General features: G+C 41.7%; 2 protein-coding genes across 9 annotated transcripts; both read right to left on the bottom strand.

Moving 5' to 3' along the window:
* Nucleotides 1-460: 460 nt before the first annotated feature.
* LOC117765333 (glutathione hydrolase 7) lies at nt 461-23,573 on the bottom strand. 4 transcript variants are annotated; one of them, XM_034591807.1, is made up of 18 exons: nt 23,563-23,573; nt 21,814-21,818; nt 9,973-10,122; nt 9,057-9,633; nt 8,373-8,596; nt 8,120-8,271; nt 7,883-8,000; nt 7,695-7,762; nt 7,171-7,244; nt 6,793-6,986; nt 5,686-5,773; nt 4,390-4,517; nt 4,204-4,292; nt 3,954-4,106; nt 3,723-3,837; nt 3,480-3,617; nt 2,841-2,940; nt 461-2,057 (listed from the first exon to the last, which is right to left on the bottom strand). In XM_034591807.1, exons 4-18 carry the CDS (start codon nt 9,274-9,276, stop codon nt 1,885-1,887), a joined length of 2,034 nt encoding a protein of 677 aa, XP_034447698.1. In that variant the 5' UTR covers nt 9,277-9,633; nt 9,973-10,122; nt 21,814-21,818; nt 23,563-23,573; the 3' UTR covers nt 461-1,884. The 4 variants fall into 4 exon arrangements, with proteins under 4 accessions (XP_034447698.1, XP_034447697.1, XP_034447700.1 ...); XM_034591806.1 differs by lacking the exons at nt 21,814-21,818; nt 23,563-23,573 and having other exon boundaries at nt 9,973-10,408; XM_034591809.1 differs by lacking the exons at nt 21,814-21,818; nt 23,563-23,573 and having other exon boundaries at nt 8,373-8,539; nt 9,973-10,408.
* On the bottom strand, nt 13,576-22,197 carry LOC117765336 (tumor protein p53-inducible nuclear protein 2). 5 transcript variants are annotated; one of them, XM_034591813.1, is made up of 4 exons: nt 21,900-22,197; nt 17,245-17,606; nt 15,996-16,563; nt 13,576-15,907 (listed from the first exon to the last, which is right to left on the bottom strand). In XM_034591813.1, exons 2-4 carry the CDS (start codon nt 17,366-17,368, stop codon nt 15,640-15,642), a joined length of 960 nt encoding a protein of 319 aa, XP_034447704.1. In that variant the 5' UTR covers nt 17,369-17,606; nt 21,900-22,197; the 3' UTR covers nt 13,576-15,639. The 5 variants fall into 5 exon arrangements, with proteins under 5 accessions (XP_034447704.1, XP_034447708.1, XP_034447707.1 ...); XM_034591817.1 differs by having other exon boundaries at nt 13,576-15,904; XM_034591816.1 differs by having other exon boundaries at nt 15,996-16,560.
* Nucleotides 23,574-24,708: the final 1,135 nt, after the last annotated feature.

Below are 24,708 nucleotides of genomic sequence, written 5' to 3'. Positions count from 1 at the left end.
TTATGAGTTTTTATGACAACTGAAGGCTACCACAGGTTCTCTTTCATATTTGGACGGGGAAGGGTGAGGTGAGGGGTATTCAGCTGCAACATGCCACTTCACCACTAGATGTCACTAACTCATACACACTGTACCTTTAAGTTTAAAGACAGTTCTCTGCAATTCTTTGGTTCTTTTATTCTTGGATCAAAGCAAAAGACACAATTGAGTGCTGTTGTACTTATTCATCCTACACTTGTGTGCATTGGTAATAACTTGTGTGCATTGGTAATAACAGGGAAATAAATAAATAGGCCACAAGAAGAACTGGAAAAATACATCAGCTCCTATTTAAAACTCCAGCTTTCCAAAAAATAACTTATCAGAAAAGAGCAAGCTCCCATAATTATTCTACAGTTGGTGAGATCAATCACATGTATGGAGGAACAAAGTGGCAAACATAGACCAGCATGAGGATGTAATGTGAAAACATTTTATTTCTTAGGCTTGTACAGTGCTGATTTTTAATAAAATCAGATACAAATACACATGGAATCAAACATCGGGTGTTGTGCAAATGTTTGCCTTAAGGCGTGGTACTCTACAGTACAAGAAAACAAGCATCAAAAGTCGTATTGCACTGGTACCCAACAACAGAGACAAAAGGTTGAGGAAATGTTTGTTCACTCAGCACTGGCCATGCTGGATATCATTTAAACAACTTTTAGAATGCACTGCTTGACAAATGCTTCTTACTTTAAATATAATGCCTGAAATAATTACAAATGAAATAGGTACACAGCAGCTGGTGGAATGCATTGTGTTATACTAGTAGAAATAATGTATACAGCCCAACAAATGTTCATATAAAAATAGACAGATTACATTCAATCCATCTCTAAAGACTTAGATTTCCTTTCTAAAAACAACTATCCCTTCCCCCAAAAAAGCTCTATTCCACAAGCTTTAATTGACAACAAAGTAATGCAACAACAAAACATTTTTAAATTAGGTATTTAAATAACTTCTTCTATGATGAGTGATATTTAACACCAGTTAAACTGAAGCAGATGTGTTTTTTGTTTAAAGATGCTCCTGATGAGCTATTGATTGTTCACAACAGTGGAAGCAGCTGAACCAAACAACATCTAATCACAGTCACATGCCATATAAAAAGCAGGAGATTAAATGGTTCAGTTTAGGATCGTCTAGTTATTGTGTGATGACACTCGGCTTAAACACTAGTTGGAACAGGTACTTTAAATAGAGGACCATGCAAGTGCTGTAAATGGTGGCATCCTGGTGTGGCATCATTGTCTGCTCCTTCTTACAGAGAATCTGTTTGTTCACCATTAATTTACGTCAGAACTCCTGATCACGAATTCTAAAAGCAAGCTGTTAAAGAAAAGCTTCAAAAGCCATCCCAATTTTCTATTATCGTTTTTTGACACCCCCGAAGTAAATCCACCCAAAACCTCTGGAGGTAATTGCCTGTTTTAAGTAGAACTGGAAAGCAGATATTATGAGCACAGCTTGCATTTCTATACCCTTCCCTGGATAATATAGGCTGCAAACTTTGATGCTTTTAAGGGGAGTGACATATATTTTCAACACTATCTACACTGGGACTGCACATTAGAGTGGGCATACTAACTTTGATATGTGTGAAATGGTGTTTTTTTATTTTATTTTGCTGGCAAACAAATTTATCAGTGGATTCAAATGAGTGGATTTGTTTCCTACAAAGTGATTTCAGAGAAAGATGCATGTCTGAAGTCGTATTTTTCCTCAGCATGTTGGTCTTAAATTCTGTTTAGTGAACTGGTTCTTCATTAGCCGCCTTACTCAGTAACTTTCTCTTACAGTGTTTATCTTACCCCTTCTTTTTTTATGTGCGAGTACACACTAGGGCAGGTTGGACATAGTAAGGGCAGATGCGTCAGCACTTCGGGGGTCCTTCACCCCAATGATGAGGTCATTGGTTCTTCGGGTGCCCTCCACTAATGAGAGAACGTCTTTCCTCTCAACTTTGTGTCCTTTGAACTGCAGCAGCGCCACGTCTTCATCTAGAAACTCAGCTGCAGGAAAGAAGGAGAGAGTGGGAAAGGAGGACGATCTGAGTTTAGTGGGAAGAATGAACAATGATAAATAAAATGTCAAAGTAAAAAAGACTTCCTTTTACAGCTGTTGTTCGAATTTAATGTTGATAAAGGAAAATGACACCTTGTGATGAGTTCACACGGTCGGTTTAGCCATCACAGTGTGTTCAGATTGTATTTTTATGAGGACTTTTAGCCATGCAGGTCACGGAATATCATGTCTTAAAACCAATAGCTCTGACTTAAAACCTAAAGCTGCGATCAGATGATATTTAGATCACAGCCCGATCCAAAACTTCAGATCCAGCAACATACTGATCTTTGATATGTGCCGAATCACCGTCTGTATCAGAAGCGTTTCATTCATTCCTGGTGCCAACAAGAAACATGAATTTTGAAAAATTGTGTTTTGCAGCCTTTAAAAAAAATTTGGTTTATGCTGCTCCCCACAAAAAAGCAGATTAATGCACAGGGAGTTGTAACATTTAACTGTACCATTCTACTCTAAACCAAATCCAATCTTTGTATATGATGACAATAGAGGTTCTCTCTGCTATCCCATCAACTCATCTGCTGTGCTTAGTGTATACAAAACTGTGATCTGATGACAATGTAAATACTGGTCCAAGGGCACTTTAGAAAAGGAAACTGGAACCGCAATTAGAAACAAAGTCAAACAGCCAATTTGCTCACATTGTCTGAAGGAACTTTGTCACACCAAAACCAAAGTACAGAACAGATTGATCAGTTGGAAAAACTCACAGTCCACCAGGAGGGTGTTGGGCTCCAGCTGTGGGTGGAGCCGTCCATACGCTACACTGTCACTCATGTTTTTACGTGAAGACAAAACATTCATCAGCACCTGTGAAGAATCAGAGAACACAATAGATTAAATAATACAACAGACATAAATCCATCTATTTTTGCCAGGTCCCAGTAGCAGCTGTTTAAGCTAGGTGGTCAGGACCTCCCTCTCCCCACCAACATTTTCCAGCTCCTCCTGGGGGAGCGTGAGGTGAACACAGCGGTGCTCAGCTGGGGGCTTGTGAGCATTTCCACACCTGCCCAGAGCCTCTCACCCTGGGCACACTGTAAACAAAAAAAAGAGTCCAGCTCTTCTGCAGTTTTGTTCTATAATCAATGCTATGCATGGAGATGAGCTCAACTACAGTATATCTAGCTGATTCAATCTACAATGCATTGGCTCCATGTAATTTTTTTGGTCTCTTCCTAACTGGGCCCCGTGGGTCAAAGCCTAGCCACCAGGTGTTTGCCAGCAAGCTCCCCTCTCAGGTCTGTCTCCAGGAGGGCCGCGGTGTAAAAATGACATGGGATATATGAAATGATAAAAATCTAAGAATCAGTCATGAATGTAATTAATGCTTGCATCATGTAAATTACCTGTGTAATGCCACTGAGTGCTTTCTCCCCATTGGAAGATCCAATTGCCACGTATGTGCCACATAACCCCACGGCTGGCCTCACTGCTGTGGGCATCAGAAAGGACATGGGCCTCTTCCCAGGCTGGAGGTTGTTGTGCTAGAGCAAATGAGACCAAACACAATGAGAACTTGAAGCTATAATTAATGCTGTTGTGAGAAATAAATGAATAATAACTCCATCAAGAAAAAAGGGTGCATGTACTGGGTTAGGTGATGAACTCTGCGTTTTATTGGGCCAAGTGAAGTCCAGGATCTGGCTGTTCAGAAGGATTCCTGAGGGCGTCACTATCCCGCTGCCAAATGGTTTGTTTAGAGAGCTACAAAAAAGGTCACAGTTTCAAGTTTTCTAAAAATATAAATTCACTCTTAAATAACACAGAGATCTTTATAAACAGACATGGTGCAATAGCAGCTCAGTTAAAGCTTGTCACACCTCATGAATGACACAATGTAGTCATCTGGACCCATGACCATGACCTGGGCAGCTGCTGCACCCTCCTCCAAGGTAAATGATGGAGTGTAATGGCTGGCGGGTAAAGCCTGGGAGTCATTGATCATCTGACGGAGCAGGGAGGCCTGTGATTTGCTTGTAGATGGGAACAATAAAGTGCAATGTTTAATGAAAATGCCTCATTGAATCAGGATGGATATATTCATTATTAAAGATGATGATTAATCTCTACCTCTGCATCCTGGTAACAATCTCAGCGACAGACGTGTCAAACATGGGGTCTCCCAGCCCACTAGCCAGGGCCAAGGCTATCTTCACAGACTGGGAAAGTAGAACAAATTTCAGACAAATATCTCATCATTTACTGCACTTGGTATGTAGTTAATGCTGCATACTGATGGGGCAGATAGTACAGTACCTCCGCAATCCAGTGGTAGGTGCTGTTCCTGAAAACCTGGCTGGTGATGTTGTAGCCTTCCAGGATGTTGAGAGCAGTGATCAGGGCCACTCCTGCATGTGGCGCTGGGGCCACCATCACATGATGTCCTTCAGAAATACCAACAAATAAGGAAAATTTAATGATTGCTACTGTGAAACTGAGAGATTTTAGTGGCAAAATTAAATATGAAAAAGTAAAAAGAAGAAAATAAATAATAATGGATATTAGGTGTATAAGGTATAAAGCAAAGGGAAATTATAAAAGTTCCACATACTGTAATAAACGTTTTGCATCATCTGTGCCTGGTATCCCAAAGAAAGTGTACAGTTGTACAATACAGATATAAAACAAATAACAAATTGTTTATGATACAGCATTGAACATTGTATCTTAAGGTTATAAAATAAATAACAATTTACTCAAAATTATTAATAGTGTAATAAATAAGGGATGAGAAAAATGGAACCATGTGAGGAAATACACACAATACGTTTCATGCCCGTTATTTTCGCATTTGGATAATTAACGGCCCAAGCTTGTGTACAGCAAATAGGTGTGCAGGTGTATGCACTATACACACTTCACCATGTCAATATGCTCATGTCTTTAGTCATGATTCTGTACATGTTAGAAGGACAAACTGTTTTTAGAGGAAGACTTGAAGAAATGATTTCAGGTTAATTTAAGTTAATGTTATTTTGATACACCAATCTTTCCTCTATTTGCTCTGATGTAAATATTATCTTAAGCTTCTGAAATTGAGATTGCTGAGTGAATAAACAAAGATTTGGAAATATCACTCAACACTAGACTCACTTTCAAGCTCCACATGGAACACCTGACAAGCTAAGTAAAGGTCAAAACCATGTTGAGGTTTTTATCTATAAGGCTCTTTCGCAAAAAGTGTCTCATTACTTCTGCTCTTATATTAACACTATAATGTCAGATCTCAGGATATTTTAATATCAATATTAATATACCACATTTTTTTAACTGAGCTTGGGAAGAGTGAGTTTGATTATGATGCCCAATGCAAATTAAATGAGCTGCACAAAATCACTTATTATACTTGAGGATTTTAAAATACTATCCTCAGGTACTCACACACAGTATAACTGTTTTAACGGCTTGTGTGTGTGTGTGTGTGTGTGTGTGTGTGTGTGTGTGTGTGTGTGTGTGTGTATCTTCTTGAATTTTCTGATCATGTTTATTCTTGTGCATCGGTCTATCTAACCTAAAATAATAAATGAATAAAATAAATCTGAACAGGCTTACCCTGATAGGTGATCTCTGCAGGCTGCTGTAAGACTGTACTGTAGTTTCCAAAGTCATCGTCTGTGAGCACTCCACCTTTAGCTTGAACCTATTAAAAATGCATAGTGACTTTAAATTTATCACAGGGAAATTGAACAGTCAAAAATATTTCAGTCATCTGAAATTCTATTACTTTACCGAGTAGACTCACAAATCTAAATGATGGTGGTGGTTATAGGTGGATACTAGTTTAGTTGTGTGACTAAAGGTTTGTGTTTTCTCTTCAAACTAAAGAACAAGGACCAGGTCCCTTCTTTTAAGAGACAGCCTGAAATGTGATGCCAGTCGACATCCCACACCCACCTCATGTGTAAGGTAAGTGATATGGGAGTACCACAAGTTTTCTCTCCATTTAGAATTTTCCCTTGTTTAAAAAACAACAAACCCCTTGATGACTGTATCACAATATCTGTATGTGTACTCTTTCTCAATGTTGTTAAAAATAGACAAATATTGCTGATACTCTGCATTGGGGAGTAATTCTAACCTCTCATGGGCAACACTACTTGAGTCACCTTATAGAGATAAAATACAGAGAGACTATACAAGATACAACAGAAATTCTATATTTGTTCACTTTTTTTGAATCTCAAAGAACCTGACACAAAGACAATCCAACAATAACATTTGAAATAATATAACAATCATTAATAATACAACTAAATTACTTTGATACATGACAAGAACTGCTTACAAATTGTGAGAAAACATAATGAAATAAACTGATTGTGTTGAACTGCTCGTAATCTGCGGAACGTACTATCAAATAATATTCCGTATTTGGTTTCAGATTGCTGCAACTAATACATGTATTAGTATTACTAATAATGTCAATATATTTCATGTATTTGGACCACACAATTATGAGGGACAATTAATTGGCATCATTATTTAGTCATAATCTGACACGACTGAATTACCACCATACACTAGTTACATAATAAAAAGATGAACTTAAAGTAAAACAGGGTTTAAAGGGGGTATAAATAATTCCATGTGGAGATAATGCAGAATTCATGACTTCTTATATAATCATAGCTAGAGACAGGGAAAAGAATTCTTCCTTACTGCAGCCTCCATCTCCTGCGTCAGGTTACCACTGTAGAACTCCGGTATCCCCTTGACTGCAACAGCATCCAATATGGCTGCCAAATCAAGACGTCTGGTGAACAATCCAGAGAGGGGAGCCTGGCCGTTGGGGAGGAACAATGCCCGAAATGCATCTGAGGTGTTTTGGTCCTTAACTTTAGCCAGAGCCTCAGCTATGGAGAGATGGGAGAGGAAGCTTAGATCACCTCATCTTTACATTACTTCACTTCACTTCACGTTGCTGAAGGAACTACACTGAGGCCGGGAGATAACGCTGGTGTTTGTTAAGCAAGGGAGCAGTGACATTCGTGACTGTGACTTCACTCAGTGATTCATATTACATAACAGCACACTTACCTAAGTCATGGGTGACATTGAATCCATTTCTGGCCACATCTGCTGCCATGGTAACCACATCCTTCCATGACATCCTGAGGAATTCAAAGAATATGTCTGGCTCGGTTTACAAATGTTTAAAACTCATACATACACTATGAAATCCTACTTTTGCCAAATAAATAATCTACAATAGACCAACATTACACGTAGTATGCATGGCTCAAGTGGGTTGGAGAGTGCGGTAACATCCTCCTCAGCAGATGAAGCATCAGTACGGTGATAATAACATAGCATCAGAGTAATTGCAGCCCAACAAGACAGCTAAAAAAAACAATACATGTCTTTTCTTTTGACACAGCTGGTGACGCTCTCACTCCTTCAGCTCTGAACACAGGCACAGGCTTTATAAATAACAGCTTTTGCTATTCTTGTCTAAAAGCATTAGACAAAATCAAGGGGGGAAAATAAACTACGTCTTATTTATACAGGTCGTTTGAAAAACAGGAGTGGGAGAAAGATTGAGCAAATTATATTTACTGTACCTGCCATAGAGCTGGTGTGCCTGGTGCATGCCACTGAGCATGCCTGGTGTGCCCACCAGCAGGCCAGGCTGAAATGCAACAACAAGAACAGAGGTCATATGGTATCTTGGTGCATAACAAGGACAAATGCACTGCGATCTTAAGAAAATAAAATAAATGAGAAAGAATACTGCAGAAAGTTACTGTACATTTTGATCAAGGTTAGTCCTCATCATCTCCTCGTTGATGGCAGATGGTGCCGTCTCCCTGAAATCGATGACCCTCGTTTCATTCTTACGGATGTCATGCACCAACATAACTCCACCTCTGCAAACAAGATCCACAAAGCATTAAGTTATTTCCTTATTAATAATGAGCAAAGTCTAAAAACCTCAGTGGTAGTCCTGTGTAGAAAAGTGTAAATGAGTGTGTTCTCTATCACTCACCCTCCTATACCAGAGGTGTGAGGATGGACAATCCCCAAGCAGAGGGCAGCAGTGATGGCGGCATCAACACTGGAGCCCTGCTTCTCCAGAACACTGAAGCCAAGCGATGTACACTGAGCCACGTCCGTCACCACCGCTCCCTGGTTAAAGACCTTTACGTGAACAAACACAGAAGGGAGAGGCGGTTAATATGTCTCTGAACTGACTTTCGGCATGTGTGGGAGGAAGCGTAGTGTAACACACAAAAACCTACCTGTGGGTCTCCAAAGTAGATCTGCATGATGAGAGCCACCGTGACTCCAGTGGCGAAGGTGAGACAGGCTGTGATGATGACAGTCAGTCCATCTCGCTGGCAAGCACAGTCTTCTGTAAAGGGGTCTCTGTTCGTCTCCTGTAGGGACACGTCATGGCAGGCCAGGTCTGAGGCAGAGGAAGGGAGACGCTGGAGGCGAGCTGACTTCAGAAACAGATCTGGGTCTGCAACATGCAATACAAACCAAAAGGCTTAGAATAAACAGGGGAGAGCAGGTGTATGTGGAATGGGTTCCGTTTCCTCCCACCAAACTCCACTCAAAAATGTTTCATTTTAAAGTGGCTCTGCTTATAGAGGGACAAAAAACTATTTCTGAATTCTGCATCCATGTAAATCCTCAAAGTAGCTCCTATGTAGTTCAAGAGTTGTAGTTCCCCCCCGAATTTCAATTTTCAGATTTAAGTGTGAGTTTTGCAAAAGTTAATTCAATATCATTGGGTTGTAGATATTTGAAGATGTCGCCTCGGCTCTAGAGAACTGTGATAGACATGTTTAACCATTTTTGGACGATATTTTTCATCAAGATCTACATGACATACCAATTCGCTCGCTGTAAAGACAATCAGAGATGTTCAAAGGACAAGTGTTTGTGGAGGGTATTGTGTAGAACGGCGTGTGGCTGACCTGTGTCTTGCTCACTCAGCATGTTGTCATCGTCTTTGCGAAACTTGAGGGCGTTTTCCCCGGACGTCACATCATCCTCTGGCAGCCGGGGGAAGCTGGTGATGCTCATGTAGTCCACGGGGGAGTAGGCGCTCCCCAAGGTTGTCTCCGGATTTGAATCTTTGTCCGCCACACATCCACTCGGGTACCCTGACATGATGTCATGAGCAGGACTGTGCATGACTACACAGCTAACCTATCTATATCTTGAAGGCGCGAGGGGGGGGGGGAATGCTCATATTCAGAGTCACATCTGATTTCCAGTCATGGATGATCAGCCACACACCCTGCCTGTATCATCCAGATGAAAACAACAGCTTTAACAGACCTCTGATGGAGCTCTAGTGTTGCTGTGATGCAGAAGCACTTCAGCTGCTTGACGGGATCCTTGACATCCCGTTATATCACAGCTGTCCTGCAGGGATTTGTAGTTCTCTTGTGCACTTGTCGCTGCAGTCGGTCTCTGACAGGCCGGAGCATGGGCGTGTAGCTGCGGTGATGATGATGGTGTATTTGTGTTCTTCTTCAATCGTGTAACCTGCAGAGAATAACACAATAAGCACGCTAACAACATTTGAGAAGCATTTGTCTGAGCGCTGTTAAACGAGTCTCCATAACCTTAACCCGCGGGGCACTGAGCAAACATATGAGCCAATATTGACATGCGGCAACGCGTCCGTCTCCGTCTGTGCCGCAGACAACTGGACGGATGATGTGTTAAATGTAAATAAAAAACACCGCAGCGTGTTCATCGTGTCCAGCTCTTTGAAGACGATGCTATCTGCGTATCCTCCTCCGCCGCGCGGCCACAAGCTAACACCGATGTACGCTAATTCCGCGGCTGCGAACAGCCCGGAGCTAACACGGCTTTACTCACCGCAGTTGTTTGAACGTGTGTTGTCAAACAGGAGCCGTCCTCTGCGGTGCTGTTGCGTGTTCGAACCCGGGGAAGGTGAGCTGAGGTCAGCTCTCCGTCACCAAGACTACCGCTGAATCACGGCCCGACGCCCCGAAACGGGGGAGTTGGCTTCAGATCCGGACAACTGGTAGGACCTGTCTGGGAGATGGCCAGCCGGTATTGAGGCTACACATTATTTTTAAATACGCCCTTTACTGTGACCTGGATAAGATCGGTCACTCAGAGTGAGTTCTAAATATAGAATTCAGATATAAAGATATTCTTAAGCTCTTTATATTCACAATTCAACGAAATACGCCTGCTAGCTGGAGCTCCGTCTTGGTGCCGGTGTCAGACTGACTTCGCAGCAGGTGATGCAATCCCCCCTCAGGTGCTTTAAGCTGTTTCCCGTTCGTTGTGATGTGTTTGGAGACAACAATGGAGAAACCTCGTTTCAGGGCAAACCGCTCCATGCTTCCTTTGCTTCTTGCATTCTTCTAAATTATGTGAACCAGATTAACAAGTTGCGGCAGGTCTACTCTAACCCAGCTCCTATTACCTGTCCTCTGTCCCTCCCACCACACACTGCCTCAGGCTCCTCTGGGTCCAAGGGCCAAAACAAAGTTTTCTACTCTGCCCACCCAATTGTTCAACTGTAATCTGCCTGATTTCTTAATTGCTGGTGGACACAGGGCTGGGTTTAAAAAAAACATTCTCTGATTAAAATTGATCTTGATTTAAATGATCCTATATCCGATCCATAAAAAGGACGGATCTAACTTTTAATATAAACCTTTTCCCTTGCGTGACCCCATTGTTTACCCAAGACTAACAAACATTTGAGCTAGTCTTGTCTCAAGAAAGGATTTTTTAAGGGCTCAATTACCAACGGGACAAAAGAGGAAAATGCCCCTGAGGGCCACCAAAAGCTCCACACCACAAACAAACATCCAATTCTGCAATAATAGATGTTATACTTACTCCTGGCACTATTATACTTCATCACCCTTCTATACATACGTCATCTGGCGTGTCTTCTCATTGTTTGCTAACTTTTATTTCCTACCCTTTGTCAAGCCTCTAATCAAAGTCAATACTCCACCCCTATTCACTTCAGATACTGTATCTACACACATTACCACACCTTACTGCTCACTTACTCCCCTGTAAACTTACACCTGCATTTATACTATCATCTCTGAGGTGGTGGAAGGTCAAAAAGTGCGTTCCCTGAAGTACAAATCAGATATCTGTTCTTTTAGTGAGTATTTCCATTTAAAACTACTTTATACATCTACTTCACTCGATCTTGTCAGGAAATATTTTACTTTTTTTGTACTGCATTTTAGAGTATACATGTACTTATACATTATAGTCCAATTTATAAAATATGGTGTATTGTTAAGGATTTAACTTAATCTCTACGAATCAGTTAGGGTTTATTCCCCATCACGATGATATAAGACATATACAGTAAAACTCACAGGGACCATTCTGTGATATTTTGTGTACGTTTGGTACTGTAATCACATTTGCTCATAAAAGTTGCTTTTTCAAATTTTTGTAGTTTAATGCTGATTTGCTCATTAACTTATTACAATGTGGTTTTTATTCTTTCACTTAACTGTTCTGAATACTTCTACTATGGCTGGAGAATGAAACAATATCAACAATTATCACAATCCAATTTTCATCATTAGCAATATAACAAAGTTTCTATATATAAAGTTTGTGCATTGTGTAAGCACAGTGAGGAGGTTTAACACATAAGTGATCTACATCAGATGTCTAAAATGTTTTGCTGTTTATCAAGTTTAAAACACAAACTTCGCTCAACTTTACTAAAAACATTTTTTGCACTTAACAGAAATAATAATGTGACATTTATCGTGATAATTATCCATATTGACTTTTTTTTTCTTGAAATAATTTTTGGCCATCTCGTCCTGCCCTATCTTCCACTATTGTTGACAATAGATCACGCGCTGTTTGCTCTAATCCTGTTCCCTTCGGTTCTCCCGGATGAAAATAATGACACAAGATTCAGGTGTCAACCTGAGTATTTATTGTTGTTTTTCTTGTTTTTTTTTCTTTTTGGCGGGTACCTGTGGTTTCTGAATGGATGTTGGAAAAGCCATCCGATGACTTTTTGCATAGTCTTGCCTGTCAGTGGACGACTGCCCACTTAGGGGATGGAAAACTCAGTACATCACAAAAACCATGCAGAGATAGTGAAAGGCACAATCACCATAGATATCAGATACACCAAATTTTATATGTTTATATATTTCATTGTTTAATGGGGGGAGGTGGGTGTACTAATTGAGATGTAACATGGGCAAAACCCCAAGTGTGTTTAAGCTGCCATCATTTCAGGGCACAACATAAAACATATGAAACTCCCCAGACATTCAACGGCTTTCATTTAAAACATCCTATTGGTGAACGACTGTTCTAATACCTATATGGGAAAATACAAGCATATTCTATTGTATTTTTTCTGATACACTTAATTTCACTTTTTCTTAAATATATAAACTATTTGTCTCCTGCCTCGTCCTCTCCCTGACCACATCTCCCATGTAATGTAGGTTCCCCCCACACTGGGTGACCGCCCCCTCTCCCCATTATTGGATGACCACACATTTTCAAAAATCACACACAACATACTGACAACACTTTTGCCATTTTTACATGACACTGGTGAGAAAGGGAAGAAATAAAAATTGAGGAAAACATGACAGGATTGCAGCGGCAGAGGTATCTGTGGTGATATATTTCGTACATACACACACTTACACATCCACATGTGCTCTCTCATTATTATTACCCTGTTTTCACTCTGTACCGACTTTTATTTTGACAACACAGGAACAAAATTCAACCTCTTAGGCACAGTTAGAATAGCGAGCCCCAAAGGTGTGAGGAAGCCTAGCGAAGAGATCACTATGTGTGTGCATGTATGTCTGTGTGTCTGTGTGTCTGTGTCTGTGTGTGTGTGTGTGTGTGTGTGTGTGTGTGTGTGTGTGTGTGTGTGTACACAGACTCATCACCTCAGATGCATTCCCTTCACTGTTCAGTGGAATAAACAGGATACATAATTTCATAATTATATTATAAATTAACAGAGACATTTAAAAGGAATATTGGCAGAAATGAAAAATGTGTGTTATGTGACTCATGGGGAAATTATTTATCTTTTTTATCTAGATGATCTTAACAAGAAAAGACGTTTCCATTTTCCCAGCACCCCAAACAAACAAATCCCCCAGACTCTCGGATTGTAATAAAATCATGTCATTGGTCTGTGTCCTCACCAGCGACCATACAGCAGATGCAGTGCTAAGTGAACCCTCTGGAGGGCAGTGTTTTGTATGGCACATCAGCTCTGAGTCTCGTGCTGTTTGTGTATGGTGCATCTCAACTGGCTGACACTGACCCTGGGGTGAAACCACCACATTTGGCCACTGAGTCGCCCTCCTGGTTTGTTAATGAGCAGAGAGAGGATTCTCATCAGTCCCATTGGACACAATGACTCAGATCCTGAGAGGCTTTGACATCTAACGAAGCGTTATAAATTGGTTTTTTTTCTGTTTTTAATATTTACAAGAGAAATAAAACGATCATTATTCATGTACTTTTTTTGTAGAGTTTCTAGCAGTTTACGTGTCAGTACACCTTCTCACACACAGTTTGAATCAAAACGAAAAGAAGAGAAAAAAACAAAATCCACAAATAAAAAACAAAAAACAAAACAAGCACACGGCACACCGCTATAACTTCGACTCACATAAATGAATGACAGTGCAAACTTACATCCATGTCTCAAATAATTTACAAACATTAGCATACACTTCAGCACCATTGTTTACTATTGTTGTTGAACACATATCAGTTAGCTAGATCTTTAAGTGGACACTGTTAGAGCTGGATGTGCAAACGAGAGAGGGACGGACAGTAATGGAGGAGAGGTTAAAGAAATGTGATGCACGCCCATAAGCAGGAAGTAGGGGACGATAGATGCTTGTTGTTGGGCTTTAAGGAGATAGTTACTTCCTTTCTTTTTCCCAACAAGTGCGTTCTTGAAAGGCAGGGACTTTTAAATTTTTTTATGAAAGGGATTTATGTGTATAGATGGTTCTTTCTTTCTGTGGCTAACACAGCACACACTGTGGGTGAACGTGTGTGCCGGGCACCTTGCTTTAGTTCACAGACAACACATTTAATGATCGCCATGCTGTGTAGTTATTTAGAATTTGTCGGCTTCACAAGCCAAATGTTGTGTTTTCTCTTTGTCCGGCAGGGACAGACTTTCTTTTCTTTCTTTGCTGGAACCACACAGAGAAATAGAGACTATAAAAAAAATATAACCTTACAAAGATAAAATGAGCAGAAAAAAGAGAAACAAAACAAAATAAAGAGTTGCCATTAATACCGCTCTATACTTACTGTAACCTGCCATACCCTGTAACCCAAAGGCAAGCCCCTGCATCTTTTCACTGCATGTCTAATTCTTCTCAATAATGATATTATGGCCGCCTGTAGCACAAATTTTCATATGTACAAAAACGACGAGCATTATCAAGAGAAACATAAAAACAAGAGTCATTTGCTAAATGCTCTGCAGCAGAGTTCGATGTTGAATTCAACTTGTTGAAATTCACTGGCTGCTCTGAGGGTTACATAACACTTTCCTACGACCATTTCATATCAATCACTTTTTTTTTAATGCTACCTAGTTCTAATTCTTTCCATAATTTATTTGACTCTTTAGTCTGTTTTGCTCCTTCTCTCACCATCGTCTACTTGCTCTCCACCTTCCACCAGAAGCGAGAGGAGAGGAATCTCACAGCATTTTGTTTCCTGTGATGAAATTGGGTTGCCACATGTTGCCGCGACTTCATCAGTCACTTTGCAAAATTGAGGGAAACCAATGTCTGAGTGGTCTTCCCGTCACTCTCGCCACACACGGTATATCTCTCCACCTTTTCTGAATAAAATTCAAGTTTTATTTTGTAAGAATTAAAGCATTGAGGACATGATGAGTTGTTTTTCGCGGAAAATATGCTAAGACTTAACTTGTCTCTATCCTACATGGATTCCAGCAGAAAGGTCTGTTCCTCCATCGAAGAGTAAATTACACTTGGTTGTTTCAATTACAAATCATTATCTCCACAAGTACTTTGGAGATAATGTAATGGCTGATTTGAAAAAATAATAATAACATGCCTTGAGGAAGAGTGGAAGAAAGGAGAATAGTTTTACCAAGACAGGAAAGAAAAATTAGTAGAGCTAAATTTTTTTTGCTGTTTTTCAGACATTATTGTTACTAAGTACAACCTGTGTAAATATTTTTTGAAGACTTTTTTTTAGTTGTTTAGATACTGCAACGGACAAAATGTATAATGCAATAAAGATCTACACAGATGAACTCAGAGGGCTTGGTTCATAACAGCAGAACGGGGCATACAACTACCAGGTGGAGCCAGTTTGTGTATAAACCAAAACATAGGAGCTAATGTTTGTATTTGATTTATCATGATATAATGTGCGGAAATGAAAGCAAATATGATGTGGGGTCAATATATTTAATAATGTGTGTCTAATGCCCTCAGGTTGAACGATGCCCCCTGCTTGTTCAGGAGTTTAGTGGCAGACGTTACGCTTGCTGGGCTGGTGAAGTAAGGTGTTTCTGGCGTGCGCTGCGTGGCGAGGGACTTGCTCCCTGGTGCGGTTTTGGCGTTGGATGCGGTTGCGTCCCAGATGGCGCCTCTCGATGCGAGCCTTGCCACGCTGGACCCTGGCCACTTGGGTGACCTTGGCCAGGGCCCCGGCCTGGGCAGCTGCTCCACGGCTCACCCTGGTGGGGATAGTGCTGCGGGTGGCGGGGGCAGCAGCTGGTTCAGTCACTCTGCTTCAGGGAGAGAATAGGTGTGATTGTTGTGAGTCAGACAGAAGTGAAGGTGGAATGAAGTTTGCATAAAAAAGTCTTTTTTTCTCACCTCATGCTGCTCGCCTGGCTGACGAGGCTTTCCTCTCCCACCACAGACAGGTTGCTGTTGGAGACCATGGATAAGTTGTTTGGCGAGACGTACACAGACATGCTGGGGTGCTCGATGAGAAGGTCCTCCATCGGGCTGGCCTCTGCTGTAGCTCCCTCTGCAGTGAAACAGGGGGGAGGGGTGACAAACCAGCTCTCATCCATGCAGCCTCTCTCTGAGCCTGCCCTACTGCTACCCCCACTGCCCCCACACTCACTCCCAGAGCCAGGGGACATCGACGGGGTGGAGGAGGGCGTGGACAGTCTGGCCCGCCTTGGCAGGGTCACGGGTGTAATGGCACCCGAGTCTGATGGGCTAGCGCTAGGGCAAGACAGGGGGTCTGATGTTGCTACTGCAATTCGTGCCTGACCTTTATGTGTCCTACGGCGCTTGTGAGGCGGGTGGGGAATGGGGAATTCAGTCCTTGCATGTGTGTCTTGATGATGTGATAGGTTACTGTCGGGGGATGATTGTGCAATCAGCGGAGCTCCCGTCTCATCCTCTGCCTGCAGCATGCTGTCAGACCCTTCTGAGCACATGGCAGCGATGAAATCAGGTGATGGGACAGCCAATAAGGACAGGTGGAAGGGGCGGCGAGTTGCAAAAAAGGATGCAAATGTGGTAGACGCAAAAGTCATGCGTGTTGAAGGGGGGCAATTTTAAAAGGGATCACATACGCACGCGCACACATACCAGTGTGGAGAATGTGAGGGTGTTTAAAAAAATTGGAGGGGAGGAAGAAGAGGGGGTAAGGAAACACAGAACATAAAAGAGTCACATCATTAGTTGTGCTGACCCTCTAAGGTGGTGATTTATGTCAGCGACATAATGTTTGTCTCGACTCTGCTGAGAACTACTTTTATGTTGCTTTGGATGATTGGTTGGCTTTTGAACAGGCAACGCAAAAATTTCAAACTCAGTAATTGGCTTTGTCATGATTGAGATCATAAACAAAGAGGAAGGAGATGATTGTTCACAGAGAATTATGTGTTTGGAACTTCTGCGCCACGCCCCGAAGGATTCTTCACCCCACCCCAAACCTTATATTCACTTTACACTTACACTCTACACAATACACTTAATTCAGGATTATAGATAATGCACTTAAATTGGGATATAGACATGCAAAAGAGAACAGATGTATTCCTTAACTTCCTAAATCTTGATTATTCCTCAAATCCAACCCCACACTCCCTCTGCTGACACTCACCAGGCAGATTGACGAGCATCCATCCCTCCTCGTCAGCCTCCGTCACGCAGGGGTTGGGTCCCTTCAGCTCAGCCGCGACCTCCTCCACCTCCCCAAACAACAGGTTGCTCAGACGCTGAAACATGGCTGCAGGTACTGCCAAGTGCGATTTGTTGTCCACAAAAAAAAAAGCTTTAGCTGCCTATTTGAATTTCTTATTTGTGATTACGTTATCGCTTGTTGCGATTTTATGCAATGCTTTGTCTGATCTTTTGAGTCTTTTTCTCTTTTGAAGCCCTTTGCTGGATCTCGGTTTCGACAAACGGGAGTGGACAGGCTTCTGTAGTGCAAATTTAAGGTTTCACTTGGTTTGGAGCAAAGGCCTGGAGAGAGAGAGAGGTAGAGAAAGAGGGAAAGGAGAGAGTGGTTAGTGGTCATTGGGTGCATCACTGTCAACACATCTTACAGATGAAGCAACAACTTAAAATGGGAACTTGTACTTCTTTAATACTTGATTGATTGTCGTTTTGTTGTGCAGTACAACAAGTGAGAAAAACTCGAAAATCATATTTTGACGTATTATTACCGACAGGTTAGCACAATGAGTTACACATCCAGTATAGACAACATTGTATATTCATTTGAAGGGATTTTTCTGAACACATGATGAATGCAAATCCAATACTCTCCCATTTTCAGCTCTATTTTGGTCTCAACCAACTCCTGAGGAATATATCTGACCCTGTAGCTGTTCATTTCTCCACTGTGTTCACCAGCTAGTGGCTAATGTTGTCTGTCTGCTGTTTGCGACTGAGAAAAAACCCTACAGACAGCTTCTCAGTGAAAACATTCCTGGTACATCTGAAAATTTAGTGACGATGATGAGAGGCAATGAGAATGACCTTAAGCTGTAAAGTTGGAGGCCTGAGAAACCACAAGACTCGAGTTGCTAAGGGAAACTTAAGAGTGTGGTTCCATTATCCATGGGTTTGTCATGACAAGTGAACAGTTTCACACACGCACAAAGTCATTTGATCCATTGTTGGTATAAAATATTGATCACAGCGGGATTAAAGCTAAGCGATTATAGATTTGGGGTTTGTTCAATAGACTGAAAAGGTCATGCACTGCAGGTCGAACCCATAAAGGAGTATGTACTGGTTCTTCAATGGAAGAGAAATTAGTCAAATTTGCATCATTGCAGTAAAATTATATGTTGTTATCGCAGTAGTATAACATCTCAATTTTAACTTGCATCTTACAGCTTGTGGCCTTAATAGTGAGTTAAAGTGGCAGAGGAACTCTGAGTATGTTGTAATCAGTGAGAATGTGAAGGAAGGTTTTCAGCCAGTAAGGAGCTGGTGGACAATGGCGGCAGTCCCTTCCCCCATGATATTTATATAACTAAGTCTCAGGACAGCTGGACAGGCTGAAGAAGAGGAAGAGGAGGTGGAGGTGAGACAAAGAGCCAGACTCTTGTAAAGTCTAACAAAGTTAAGTGAGCACAATGTTAAAATACAAAGAAGGGCAAATAAATGAGGACAGCAGTTGCTGAGGCAAAGGACAAGTGTCTGACCTACATGTAAATACGATGATGTAATGTTGAACAGGTGTTTTGAACAGCTAGCTGATAAGGCAAACCCCTATATGTTCAAAGGCTGAGTTCTATTTACTTGAACTGTGTGAGTCCAGAAGAGGCAAGGACTGAAGTGATCAGAGAGTTCACGACCTCTGTCAATACCTGCTGACTAAGGTAATGAACTTTAAGCTAAATGACTTTCCCCTCATATGCTTTATCTCCATTATCGGTTTATTTGTGTGGGTGTTTCAAGGTTGCAGAGGTTTAAATTCCAGTTTATAACCTCTTTCATACCTAAAACTGATTGACCCCACAGCCTGATCTGCAACGAAAATACCTGCATGTAAATACAACATGTGCTGCTGACACTGAACTATTGTACCAGCCACAGAGGTTGGTAGAATTGAAGGAGCACAGATTAAAATGCGAAACTAATTACGCATGGAGCAGAGAGACATGGAAGGAGACATGCATGGATGCTTGTTGGGAAGCTGACGCTTTCTGTCCTTATTTGGAGAATCGTCATGGTGATAATTCTGAAGAGACGTCCTATTTGCGACAGTACTGTATGTGCTCCTGAGATTTCTCATGTCAGGTGGAATTACAATTATTTTAACAAATAAAGTCACTGTCAATGAGTCCCTTTGAATTGGCGTGTGCTTGAAATAACAAGAGAAAGTGAGAGACGAATGAAAGGGGGGAGAAAATGGATCAAAAAATGGCTTTTACGGTTGTATTTTGTAATACTCTGGGTTGTTTGACTTCATTTTTCCTCTGCTCTCAGGTCATGTTTTAAAAAGTCTATCCAGTCAGTTCATTAAAAAGGCCCAGGGTTGTCGTACTTTTGGGGATTTTGCAGAGTTACTACGAACTGAGGCGCTGCAGTCTGTCCTCAACACTGAGACTGATTTTAATGCATTCCTGGAATAAAAGCACTAAAGTCATGAGACTGTGACCAATAAATTCAGATAAACAAATTTTTGGTGAGAAGGCCCGGGGGCTGCTTTGCATAGGGTGCAGTAGATAGAACACACACACTCAACACGGACCTCAATAAATATTTTTGTATCAGTTTGGTCTTTAGTCTGCACGAGCTAATTCAGGGCTGTTTGTCTGTAGTGTAAATAAAGCTGGTGATCCTGTCAATAGAGGACAAATAACAGCCACTGAAATGGCTTTTATCCTGGAGGAGAGAGTTCCTGGATACATGGCATGGGTGGTGAAGAGGCCTTATCTAACAACTACCACATGTTAATGCTGATTAATCTCATTTGAAGTAAAACATATCTAAGCTTGATAATATCAGAAAGTCTGACCATCATGCTCAGGTTTTTCTCCCCCTTTATTAGTGTGTATTGGATTAATTATTGGTTTGTGAGTCCAGAACGGCTCCCTCTGCATATTTATGATGATGTCAATATTAATCTGATAAGACATGCTGTTTCATTCTATTCTTAGGATGCCCATTAGCGTCTAACCCGGGACTAACTCTGACTAATTTTTACCTCAGCCAATTGAGGTTCTGTTTTCACCCCTGTCTGTTTCAATTTAGCACTATAATCCTTCCACCAGTGGATTTCCACGAAACTTGGTGGGTTGGGCCAAGGCAGCAGCCCTTACATTTTGGTGCATATCTGAATCAGGAGACAGATCCCGAATTTCTTTTATACTTTCTTTAGCATTTTCATTGATTTCTCTGAGAGTAATTTGTCGATCGTGATGAAAAAACGTATATGCATGTCTCAAGGACGTATATTTACGAGTGTGTGCAATTTGGTGCAGATCTAAATAAATATCTGGATCTAGTGGGTGTTATTGTAGTTTCCCACTGATCAGTCAGCACAGGATTACCCCGTCCGTATGTGTGCATGTGCTCATTTTATGCTTGCGGTCAAAAGCCTCTGAATAAAAAAAATATTTATCCTGGAACAACTGCACATCCTGATATGTGGAGAGGATCTTGACTCATGAACTTTTATTTGGCAATGGTCCTTTAAAATAAAAGTGGGAGGGGCGAGGCGCGGGGTGGGAGGGGACTCGCGAAATAAAAACAAGACGCATGTGGCGTCACGCTTACGTCACTGACACTAACAGAGAGGCTCCGGCTTTTTTGGCGACCGGAGGAAGGAGGAGAAAAAAAAGTCTGAGTAGCAAACATATCACAAAAATCATATCTATCAGAGCGTGTAAACGATCAGTTCGGCTCCTTATGTCCGATCTGCAGTTTGACAACAGCAAATCCATGGATGAGCGAGTGTCTGCTGCTGTCGACGGTCATCGAACTGAATCCAGTGACATGATGAAAATAAAATATGGTGCTCACAGCGACAGTGTTTACATTTGGGAAAACACACGAAAACCCCTGGACTTGTGTAATAAAACAATGAACCGACATCGAGTGACAGCCGGGAGTGCGAGTGCAGGGGATCCAGGTTAAACATGAATTATCCGTATAAGCTCCCGGCTGAAGGGTCAGCGCAATGACAGTTGTGGCTCTGCGACTGTGCACGAAAGACATCGAGTGGAAAAGCTCGGGACGACACAGTAAAGACGGTGGTTTCGACTGTTCAGCATCTGCGGCTGTGTGGAATATGAAACATCGACTCTGTGCAGGGTTCGCCTCCCAGAAAAAACATCAACATCCGCCATCGACCTGACTCCACATCAGCATTCATTTGCTGCAGTTTGCACAAACAACGAGCTGCTGCTACATGTCCTGCAGACTGTAACCTCCATGTATGCAGCCTGGTGTTATTTTCAAGTGCTGGACGTCGAATCGACCTCATTAAATCGTTTAGGTGTTCGCTGCTTTCAAATCTACCCATGACCTAATAATAGGTCATCAGCGGCTACATGGCACAGCAGTCAAAGATAGCTCCTGTGTGGTGAGGCAGCGACACACACAACGTTTCATAAGAATAACATACATGTCGTATGATTTCATAACGGCTGGTATCTGGTGTAGATAAGCCTGCGAGGAATGCAGCGGCTTCAGTGGCAGAGACACATACGATTCCTCTGAGATCACACACTTCCACACAAAAGACACAACGATTGTTACGAGCAAATAAGAAATAAGAAATGGAGAATAGCTTACCTGCCTTTGCAATGTTATTCAAGTTGTAAACGAGATCTCACACACAGTAGAAACGACAACAATTCTTAAAGCATAGCTTTAGATAGCCTTTAAAGTGAGGTAGATCAAAACACCGTTATACAAAAATAAAAGGCTTTCTTCTCAGAAGAAGGGCTTCGTGTAAAAATCTTTTTTTTACACTGACGTTTTCAGATCATAACATCTGCAGCTATTTTTTTCTCTCCTCTCCTCTCTTCGGTTTTTTTTTCCGCTGCAGATTTGGCCTCTGTTTATTGCTGCCTCCAGCTGATCCTCGGATCAGAATGTAGAACGTACAAAACAGCTGATTGTGAGATCACAATACTCCCGGCCCCGCCCACAGGCCCCGCCCACACCAAACAAATCGACCAATCGGAATTTTACACAAGCCACAAGCCGAGGGCCTCTAGGTAACAGGGGGGTGGGGGGCAGGGCGAGAGAGGAGCTGTCAACCTGCGCCCAGATGGGACTGGTGGTGACTTCACCCGGAGACTGATCCCTGATCGGCCTCCACCTTCCCCGGCCCTGCTGTTTGCAGTCCAGGCTGGGGGGGATGGTAAACTGATCCAGAGTCTGCTCTCAAACTGCTTCAAATGCAGGCCTTCTACAGCAGGGAGGGATGAAGATCTGTCGACAGCAAAGTCATAGAATTGTCAACTAGGTGGTTCATTAAATAAATTCAGGTAGAGCTGAAACTTCTTCTACTAAACTGTTATAACACCCACTGAATAGCCTCTGGACACCAGATTATCTTTTGTGGATTGTATTTTCGTTATGTAATGTTGCACTGCACAATTATCATTTTATTCTTTTTGTTTTATATTCATTTTTATTGTCAGACATGAAAGAAGCAGCACACGCTATTTTGCAGATTCCTCTCTTGTGACAGAACCCTATAATTAATCTTGCACTAGGAACCTGACACTAACATTACATCCTCAAATTGTATTTATAGCCCCAGTTTATAAACTAGATTAAGCGTCCCTGTCCATTGATGCTGGTGATGTTACTTTAAGTTTCATTTGTAAATAGACCTCTCTCCCCTCCCCCTCAACATCCCTCTGCTCAGTCCGCCTCGGTGGCGAGGGCCAGCCAATCAGATGTTTTTTTTCTGAATGCAGCATTTCAGTAACCAATGGGCTTTGGAAAGGTTTGGAAAGCCCCCCTGCTGGTCACTCTTACACTCTGCAGTCTGTAAAAGCTTGAAGAAGAATACCCACCGCCTCTTATTATTGCAGATTGTGCAAACTGATGACTATGTGTTTGTTTGTTTGTTTGTTTGTGTGTGTGTGTGTGTGTGTGTGTGTGTGTGTGTGTGTGTGTGTGTGTGTGTGTGTGTGTGTGTGTGCGTGTGTGTGTGTGTGTGTGTGTCTCTGTAGGTGAGTGTCTTGTGCTTTTATGAAGTCTATAAGATAATACACATAAACAAGACCTCTGGAGTCCATGATTACAGGTGGCGTGTGTTTTTTATTTGTCATTTTATTCGAACATATAATGCAACAGCATCAAAACTGAGGAACAGAATTGAGCAAATGTGAACAGATTATTACACCATGGACCTCCTCACAAATTAGGAAACAAAAAAGATTTGTAAAAGGAAGGGAGGTAAACAAATAATAAAGAAGAGAACTCGTAAAAGTTAGACAGGTTCACAAATGATGGGCAATAATAATGACTTTTTTTAGACATGGACAATGTGCACTGGCCAGGACAACCAGAGCAAACAGGTTTTTCGAGATCTTTGATCTGCACAAAAGTGGACAGGTCACCCAGAGCATTGGAGCATATAATCCTGAACCGTGCAAGGGTTCAGGGTTCCTATAGTGTGTCGCTGCCATTCAAAACACAGTGCACCCACTGGAAAAGAACGAAATACAATGTTCAAGAATGAATTCCACTTTTACTTCACTGTGTAGAATAATATATTTAAGTTCCTGTTTACTTTCTGCAGCTTTTTATTTATCAACCACTGGTCAAGTAGATCCGGTAGTTATATAGATAATTGAATATCTACATCTGCTTACATCATAGTCTACTTTACACTACTTGGGGCATTTACTAAAGTTTAGCTAAGTGGGATTGACAGAGACTCTTGATGTACAGCGTATGACTGTGAACCTAAAATGTTTTGTTCAGGACTCAGTTTATCTTATGTATCATAATACACATGAAGGCCTGTCATAGAGACTGCATGAGTTGAAAACAAATGGACCACACCTAACAGGGCAATGCCTCCAGATTTTTTTAATCACATTTTTCTTCTGGCAGACTTTGTCGTGTTATTGCCGCACCAGCGAGAGACCAGCACAGTGAGAGCGTTTCAAAGGCAGGATGATAAGGTTTCGGCCTATACAGTTACCAGGTGCTAGGCAACTCGCACAGACACTCGCACACAAACACACACACACACACGCAGTCACCCTGCAGTGATGATGATGATATCCAAACCCCAGTAACACGGTGAGTGCAGACATTTAGCAAGAACAGTTTGTGCATCTTGCGTGTGTGCTTACAAACTATTCAGCAGAAGTCACAGGCCTGGCAGAGCTTGTTATGTCATGTCTTTGGGGCACGTATTGCCATGTCAGCAACTAATCATGCACAGAAAATGCAATTCAAGACATTATCCTTTAGTGCATTTGATTACAACCACATCATGCACAAATAATTGGTGCTTGAATACACCGCTCAAGGACACAGAAAGAGAAGAGGTTATGGTTTTCCATTGTCTTCTTCTTCTGCTTTATCCAGGCCGCAGGTTTCACTGAAGTTGCTTGGCTTCCCGGGATTC

The sequence above is a fragment of the Hippoglossus hippoglossus genome, chromosome 7 (genome assembly GCF_009819705.1).
Source record: "Hippoglossus hippoglossus isolate fHipHip1 chromosome 7, fHipHip1.pri, whole genome shotgun sequence".
In the NCBI taxonomy this organism is placed as follows: Eukaryota; Metazoa; Chordata; class Actinopteri; order Pleuronectiformes; family Pleuronectidae; genus Hippoglossus; species Hippoglossus hippoglossus.
The sequence above is the reverse complement of the archived record's forward strand: the minus strand, read 5'-3'. Positions and strand labels throughout refer to the sequence as shown.

What these genes read in the sequence shown, in the direction of transcription:
- LOC117765333 (XM_034591807.1), bottom strand. Translation starts at nt 9,276, where the DNA reads ATGCACAGTCCTGCTCATGACATCATGTCAGGGTACCCGAGTGGATGT. An exon ending in GGACTAACCTTGATCAAAAT is followed by an intron (nt 7,763 to 7,882) that starts GTACAGTAACTT and finishes GTTGCATTTCAG; the next exon opens with CCTGGCCTGCTGGTGGGCAC. An exon ending in CACTCAGTGGCATTACACAG is followed by an intron (nt 2,941 to 3,479) that starts GTAATTTACATG and finishes GATTCTTCACAG; the next exon opens with GTGCTGATGAATGTTTTGTC.
- LOC117765336 (XM_034591813.1), bottom strand. Translation starts at nt 17,368, where the DNA reads ATGTTTCAGCGTCTGAGCAACCTGTTGTTTGGGGAGGTGGAGGAGGTC. An exon ending in GATGCTCGTCAATCTGCCTG is followed by an intron (nt 16,564 to 17,244) that starts GTGAGTGTCAGC and finishes CCATGTGCTCAG; the next exon opens with AAGGGTCTGACAGCATGCTG. An exon ending in AGCCAGGCGAGCAGCATGAG is followed by an intron (nt 15,908 to 15,995) that starts GTGAGAAAAAAA and finishes CTCTCCCTGAAG; the next exon opens with CAGAGTGACTGAACCAGCTG.